At 59.2% G+C, this 8,259-nt stretch overlaps 1 protein-coding gene across 1 annotated transcript; it reads right to left on the reverse strand.

Annotated features, from left to right (window-relative positions):
* Positions 1-1,147: 1,147 nt before the first annotated feature.
* On the reverse strand, positions 1,148-7,964 carry LOC130601482 (chromodomain-helicase-DNA-binding protein 8-like; the record flags this gene model as incomplete). The annotated part of the gene is given in 7 exon segments (XM_057413577.1): positions 1,148-1,226; positions 1,228-1,341; positions 2,518-2,731; positions 4,462-4,717; positions 5,894-6,037; positions 6,918-7,094; positions 7,839-7,964. Coding segments are annotated over 7 exon segments (1,065 nt in total), but the record flags the coding sequence as incomplete, so codon positions are not given.
* Between the last annotated feature and the right edge of the window lie 295 nt (positions 7,965-8,259).

Raw genomic sequence — 8,259 nt, forward strand, 5'->3', positions numbered from 1 at the left:
CATAGAGCCCCTATAGTGACCCATAGAGCCCCATAGAGCCCCATAGAGCCCCCATAGAGACTCCATAGAGCCCCATAGAGACCCCATGTGGACTCATAGAGCCCTTATAGTGACGCAGAGAGACCCCATAGAGCCCCATAATGACGCACAGAGCCCCATAGAGCCCCATAGAGCCCCATAGAGACTCCATAGAGCCCCATAGAGACCCCATGTGGACTCCTAGAGCCCTTATAACGACGCAGAGAGACCCCACAGAGCCCCATAGTGACGCACAGAGCCCCATAGAGCCCCATAGAGACTCCATAGAGCCCCACAGAGCCCCATAGAGACTCCATAGAGCCCCATAGAGACCCCATGTGGACTCATAGAGCCCCATAGTGACGCACAGAGACCCCATAGAGCCCCACAGAGCCCCCATAGCGACGCAGAGACCCCATAGAGCCCCATAGAGCCCCATAGAGCCCCCTAGCGCCCCCCAGATCCCTGCCCCACACCTGGAGGTCGTTCTGGGGGTTCCAGTCCGAGTCGAAGATGATGCAGGTGTCTGCGGCCGTGAGGTTGATGCCCAGCCCCCCGGCGCGCGTGCACAGCAGGAACACGAAGCGCCCCATAGAGCCCCATAGAGCCCCATAGTGACCCATAGAGCCCCATAGTGACCCATAGAGACCCTATAGTGACCCATAGAGCCCCATAGTGACCCATAGAGACCCTATAGTGACCCATAGAGCCCCATAGTGACGCATAGTGACCCATAGTGACCCATAGAGCCCCTATAGTGACCCATAGAGCCCCTATAGTGACCCATAGAGCCCCATAGTGACCCATAGAGACCCTATAGTGACCCATAGAGCCCCACAGAGCCCCATAGAGACTCCATAGAGCCCCACAGAGCCCCATAGAGACTCCATAGAGCCCCATAGAGACCCCATGTGGACTCATAGAGCCCCATAGTGACGCACAGAGACCCCATAGAGCCCCACAGAGCCCCCATAGCGACGCAGAGACCCCATAGAGCCCCACAGAGCCCCCATAGCGACGCAGAGACCCCATAGAGCCCCACAGAGCCCCCATAGCGACGCAGAGACCCCATAGAGCCCCATAGAGCCCCATAGAGCCCCCTAGCGCCCCCCAGATCCCTGCCCCACACCTGGAGGTCGTTCTGGGGGTTCCAGTCCGAGTCGAAGATGATGCAGGTGTCTGCGGCCGTGAGGTTGATGCCCAGCCCCCGCGCGCGTGCACAGCAGGAACACGAAGCGCTCCGAGTCGGCGCGGCTGAAGCGGTCGATGGCCGCCTGCCGCAGGTTGCCCCGCACCCGCCCGTCCAGGCGCTCGTACGGGTACCTGGGGGGCACGGGGGGAGGTTATGGGGGGTGGGGATGAGGGAACCAATGGGGGATGGGGATGAGGGAACCAATGGGGGGTGGGGATGAGGGAACCAATGGGGGGATGGGGATGAGGGAACTCATGGGGGGATGGGGATGAGGGAACCAATGGGGGGTGGGGATGAGGGAACCCATGGGGGGGTGGGGATGAGGGAACTCATGGGGGGATGGGGATGAGGGAACTCATGGGGGGATGGGGATGAGGGAACCAATGGGGGGTGGGGATGAGGGAACCAATGGGGGGTGGGGATGAGGGAACTCATGGGGGGATGGGGATGAGGGAACCAATGGGGGGATGGGGATGAGGGAACCAATGGGGGATGGGGATGAGGGAACTCATGGGGGGATGGGGATGAGGGAACCAATGGGGGGTGGGGATGAGGGAACCAATGGGGGGGTGGGGATGAGGGACCCAATGGGGGGATGGGGATGAGGGAACTCATGGGGGGGTGGGGATGAGGGAACCCATAGGGGGCTATGGGGGGGCTATGGGGCTCACAGAATTCATAGGGGGCTATGGGGGGGGGATGGAGCTGAGGGAACTCATGGGGGGCTATGGGATTGATAGAACTCATAGGGGGGTTATGGGGGGGTTATGGGGCTGATGGAAGCCATAAGGGGGCTATGGGGGGCCTATGGGGCTGATAGAACCCAGAGGAGTCTATGGGGCTGATGGAACCCAGAGGGGGCTATGGGGTGGCTATGGGGCTGAGGGAACAAAGAGGGGGCTATGGGGGGGGTATGGGGCTGATGGAACTCATGGGGGGCTATGGGGGGGCTATGGGAGCTCAATGGGGCTCAATGGAGCATCCAGCACCCATAGGACGTTAATGGACCCCAGTGGACCCCAATGGACCCCAATGCCCCCCAATGGACCCAACGGCCCCAATGTCCCCCAATGACCCCATAGGACCCCAATGCAGCCCAATGGACCCCATTGTCCCCCAATGTCCCCCAATGGACCCCAATGTCCCCCAATGTCCCCCAATGGACCCCAATGTCCCCCAATGTCCCCCAACAGCCCCATAGGACCCCAATGGCCCCCAATGGCCCCCAATGTCCCCCAATGACCCCAATGTCCCCCAATGTCCCCCATGTCCCCCAGTGCAGCCCAATGGAGGCGCGTGGGGCCCACCTCTTGTGGATGAGGTAGTCCTCGAGGATGTCGAGGCAGCGCACCATCTGCGAGAAGAGGAGCACCTTGTGCCCCCCGGCGCGGAGCTTGGGCAGGAGCTTGTCGAGCAGCACCAGCTTCCCCGCCGAGCGCACCATGGCCTGCAGGGGCAGGTCCGGGGGCGCCGCCGTGGGGCAGGAGGCCCGGAACTCAGCCAGGATCTTCTCCTCGGCACCTGCAATGGGGACAGGGGGGTTCTGGGGGGTGAGGGGCATCAAGGAGCCTCTCTATGGGGGTTCTGGGGGGTGAGGGGCATCAAGGAGCTGCTCTATGGGGGTTCTGGGGGGTGAGGGGCATCAAGGAGCTGCTCTATGGGGGTTCTGGGGGGTGGGGATGGAGGGACATCAAGCACCTTCTCTATGGGGGTTCTGTGGGGTGAGGGACATCAAGGAGCTTCTCTATGGGGGTTCTGTGGGGTGAGGGGCATCAAGCACATCCTCTATGGTGGTTCTGTGGGGTGGGGATGGAGAGACCTCAAGGAGCTTCTCTATGGGGGTTCTGTGGGGTGAGGGGCATCAAGGAGCCTCTCTATGGGGGTTCTGTGGGGTGAGGGACCTCAAGGAGCTTCTCTATGGGGGTTCTGTGGGGTGAGGGACATCAAGGAGCCTCTCTATGGGGGTTCTGTGGGGTGAGGGACCTCGAGGAGCTTCTCTATGGGGGTTCTGTGGGGTGAGGGACATCAAGGAGCTTCTCTATGGGGGTTCTATGGGGTGATGGATTCAGAACACAACAGGCTGGGTCTGAAGGACCCCAACCACCTTCTCTATGGGGTTTCCTATGGGGTGATGGATGGAGAACACAACAGGCTGGGTCTGAAGGACCTCAACCACCTTCTCTATGGGGTTTCCTATGGGGTGATGGATGCAGAACACAACAGGCCGGGTCTGAAGGACCCCAACCACCTTCTCTATGGGGTTTCCTATGGGGTGATGGATGCAGAACACAACAGGCCGGGTCTGAAGGACCCCAACCACCTTCTCTATGGGGTTTCCTATGGGGTGATGGATGGAGAACACAACAGGCTGGGTCTGAAGGACCCCAACCACCTTCTCTATGGGTTTCCTATGGGGTGATGGATGGAGAACACAACAGGCCGGGTCTGAAGGACCCCAACCACCTTCTCTATGGGGTTTCCTATGGGGTGATGGATGCAGAACACAACAGGCCGGGTCTGAAGGACCCCAACCACCTTCTCTATGGGGTTTCCTATGGGGTGATGGATGCAGAACACAACAGGCCGGGTCTGAAGGACCCCAACCACCTTCTCTATGGGGTTTCCTATGGGGTGATGGATGCAGAACACAACAGGCCGGGTCTGAAGGACCCCAACCACCTTCTCTATGGGGTTTCCTATGGGGTGATGGATGCAGAACACAACAGGCCGGGTCTGAAGGACCCCAACCACCTTCTCTATGGGGTTTCCTATGGGGTGATGGATGGAGAACACAACAGGCTGGGTCTGAAGGACCCCAACCACCTTCTCTATGGGGTTTCCTATGGGGTGATGCATGGAGAACACAACGGGGTGGGTCTGAAGGACCCCAACCACCTTCTCTATGGGGTTTCCTATGGGGTGATGGATGCAGAACACAACAGGCCGGGTCTGAAGGACCCCAACCACCTTCTCTATGGGGTTTCCTATGGGGTGATGGATGGAGAACACAACAGGCTGGGTCTGAAGGACCCCAACCACCTTCTCTATGGGGTTTCCTATGGGGTGATGGATGGAGAACACAACAGGCCGGGTCTGAAGGACCCCAACCACCTTCTCTATGGGGTTTCCTATGGGGTGATGGATGCAGAACACAACAGGCTGGGTCTGAAGGACCCCAACCACCTTCTCTATGGGTTTCCTATGGGGCGAGGTGCGGGTCCCTCTCCCCCCAGCCCCCTCGCCGGGGTTACCGTTGATGAGATAGGGGTGGTTGCAGCACTTGCGCAGCTCCATCATGGTGTTGAGCAGGTTGGGCATGTTGGTGTGCCCGGCCCCCTTGGCCAGGAAGGAGAAGTTCTTCTCCAGGATGGCTCGGTAGAAGCGCTTCTGCACGTTGGTGAGCTCCACCTCGATGATGGTCTCCTGCTTCGGGGCCAGGTTCTTCTCCACGTCCTCCTTGAGGCGCCGCAGCATCATGGGCTTCAGGATGGCCTGCAGCTTCTGGACCTATGGGGTGGGGGGGGGGCAATGGGGGAGGTCAGTGGGGTGGGTGTCGCTGTGGGGGAGGCAGTGGGGTGGGCGTCGCTATGGGGTAGGCAATGGGGTGGGCATCGCTATGGGGAAGGCAAAGGGGAGGGCAATGGGGTGGGCATAGGGATGGAATCGCTATGGGGTAGGCAATGGGGAGGGCATTGCTATGGGGTAGGCAATGGGGAGGGCAATGGGGTGGGCATTGCTATGGGGTAGGCAATGGGGAGGTCAATAGGTGGGCATAGGGATGGAATCGCTATGGGGTAGGCAATGGGGAGGGCAATGGGGTGGGCATTGCTATGGGGTAGGCAATGGGGAGGGCAATGGGGTGGGCATCGCGATGGGGTAGCCAATGGGGAGGGCATCGCTATGGGGAAGGCAATGGGGAGGTCAATGGGCTATGGGGTAGCCAATGGGGAGGTATGGGGTAGCCAATGGGGAGGTCAATGGGGTGGGCATCGCGATGGGGTAGCCAATGGGGAGGGCAATGGGGTGGGCATCGCAATGGGGTAGGCATTGGGGAGGGCAATAGGGTGGGCACCGCTATGGGGGAGCCAATGGGGGGGGCAATGGGGTGGGCATCGCTATGGGGTAGGCAATGGGGTGGGATGGAGATGGGGGGCAATGGGGAGGGCACATTGCTATGGGGTAGCCAATGGGGAGGTCAATGGGGTGGGCATCGCTATGGGGCACCCAGTGGGGAGGGATGCAGGGAGAGCATCCCTATGTGGTACCCAATGGGTGATGATGCTGATGGATGCAGGGAGAGCATCCCTATGTGGTACCCAATGGGTGATGATGCTGATGGATGCAGGGAGAGCATCCCTATGTGGTACCCAACGGGTGATGATGGGGATGGAGGGATGCAGGGAGAGCATCCCCATGTGGTACCCAACGGGTGATGATGCTGAGGGATGCAGGGAGAGCATCCCCATGTGGTACCCAACGGGTGATGATGGGGATGGAGGGATGCAGGGAGAGCATCCCCATGTGGTACCCAACGGGTGATGATGGGGATGGAGGGATGCAGGGAGAGCATCCCCATGTGGTACCCAACGGGTGATGATGGGGATGGAGGGATGCAGGGAGAGCATCCCCATGTGGTACCCAACGGGTGATGATGCTGATGGCCCCTCTCCCCCGCCCAGGTACCTGCTCCTCGGTCTTGAGGTCCCCAAAATCCTTGAGGAATTCCGCTTCCGATGGGAACTGGGAGGGCTCCAGGAAGTGCAGGAGGCTGAAGAGCTCCTCCACCGTGTTCTGCAGCGGGGTGCCCGTCAGCAGCACCTTGTGCTCCTATGGGGGGGACCCGCCAAAAACCCATTGAACACCAGTAAAAACCATTAAATACCAGCAAAAACCATTAAATACCAGCAAAAACCATTAAATCCCACCAAAACACATTAAATACCAGCAAAAACCCATTGAACACCAGCAAAACCCATTAAATACCAGAAAAACCCATTAAATACCAGCAAAAACCCATTAAATACCAGCAAAAACCCATTGAACACCAGCAAAAAACATTAAATACCAGCAAAACCCATTAAATACCAGCAAAACCCATTAAATACCAAAAAAACACATTAAATACCATCAAAAACCCATTACATCCCATCAAAACCCCTTTATCCCCCCCAAATCCCCTTCATTGCCCCCAACTCCCCCTTTATCCCCCCCAAATCCCCTTCATCCCACACACACCCTTTATCCCCCTTCATCCTGCCCCACACCCCCTTTACCCCCCACACACCCCCTTTATTCCCCCAAACCCTCTTTAAGCCCCCCAGACCCCCTTTCTCCCCCCCAAACCCCCTTTATCCCCCCCCAGACCCCCTTTATCCGCCCCCACACCCCCTTTATTCCCCCCCAAACCCACTTTAAGCCCCCCAGCCCCCCTTTCTCCCCCCCAAACCCCCTTTATCCCCCCCCCAGACCCCCTTTATCCGCCCCCACACCCCCTTTATTCCCCCCCAAACCCACTTTAATCCCCCCAGACCCCCTTTCTCCCCCCCAAACCCCCTTTATCCCCCCACACACCCCTTTATCCCCCCCCCACACCCCCTTTCTCCGCCCCCCAAACCCCCTTTATCCCCCCCCACACCCCCTTTATCCCTCCCCAAACCCCCTTTATCCCTCTTTCCCCCCCCCCCCAGCCCCCGGGGTGCTCCCCCACCAGGTCCATGTGCTTGAGGCTGTCGAGCAGCTTGCAGTTGCGGTTCTTGAGGCGATGGGCCTCGTCGATGACCACGCAGCGCCACTCGATCTCGCGCAGCTCCGGGCACTCCGACAGGATCATCTCGAACGTCGTGATGAGCGCGTCGAACTTGTAGGCCCCGGGGATCAAACGGCCCTAAAGGGGGGCAATGGGGGGCAATGGGGGGCAATGGGAGTCAATGGGGAGCAATGGGGGTCAATGGGGGTCAATGGGGATCAATGGGGATCAATGGGAGTCAATGGGAGTCAATGGGGGTCAATGGGAGTCAATGGGGGGCAATGGGGGTCAATGGGGTAAAGGGGAGTCAATGGGGGTCAATAGTGGTCAAGGGGAGTCAATGGGAGTCAATGGGGGGCAAAGGGGGTCAATGAGAGTAAATGGGAGTCAATGGGGTCAATGGGGACAATGGGGTCAACAGTGGTCAACAGGAGTCAACAGGAGTCAATGAAAGTGAATGGGAGTCAGTGGGGGGGAATGGAGTCAATGGGAGTCAATGGGGGGCAATGGGGGTCAGTGGGGTCAATGTGGGTCAAGGGGAGTCAATGGGGTCAATGGGAGTCAATGGAGTCAATGGGAGTCAGTGGACTCAATGGGGGGCAATGGGGGTCAAGGAGAGTTGATGGGGTCAATGGGAGTCAATGGGGATCAATGAGGTCAGCTGGAGTCAATGGGGGGCAATGGGAGTCACTGGGAGTCAATGGGGTCAATGGTGGTCAATGGGAGTCAATGGTGGTCAATGGGAGCCAAAGGGAATCAACGCGGTTCAATGGGGTGGAGATACAGAAGCGGGATGACGCCGTGGGGCTGGGACAGGGGTCAGCGACGACGCCGTGGGGCTGGAATAGGGATCGCCGTGGGCCCCCCCCGCCAGCCCCATACCCTGCTGTCCTTGCAGTACATCTCGTACTGCTGGATCATCTGGCGCGAGGCGAGGCTGCCGTGGTAGACGATGGTGTTCATCTCGGTCCAGGTGTTGAACTCCCTCTCCCAGTTGGTGATGGTGGAGAGGGGGCGATGACGAGGAAGGGCCCCCGGATGCCCCCTTGTAGACCTCCTGCAGGAAGGCGATGGACTGGATCGTCTTGCCCAGGCCCATCTCGTCGGCCAGGATGCAGTTCTGCCTGCGGGGGGGAGGAAGGGAGACCATGGGACCCATCGTCATCGTCATCGTCATCATCGTCATCAGTGGACGTGGTACCCATCGTCATCGTCACCACTGGATCATCGTCATCATTGGACGTGGTACCCATCGTACCCATCGTCATCGTCATCATCGTCATCATTGGACTTGGTACCCATC

The sequence above is a fragment of the Pezoporus wallicus genome, unplaced genomic scaffold (assembly GCF_028554395.1).
Source record: "Pezoporus wallicus isolate ANWC-B61680 ecotype Strahan unplaced genomic scaffold, APGP_CSIRO_Pwel_v1 contig_9693, whole genome shotgun sequence".
NCBI classification, from domain to species: Eukaryota; Metazoa; Chordata; class Aves; order Psittaciformes; family Psittacidae; genus Pezoporus; species Pezoporus wallicus.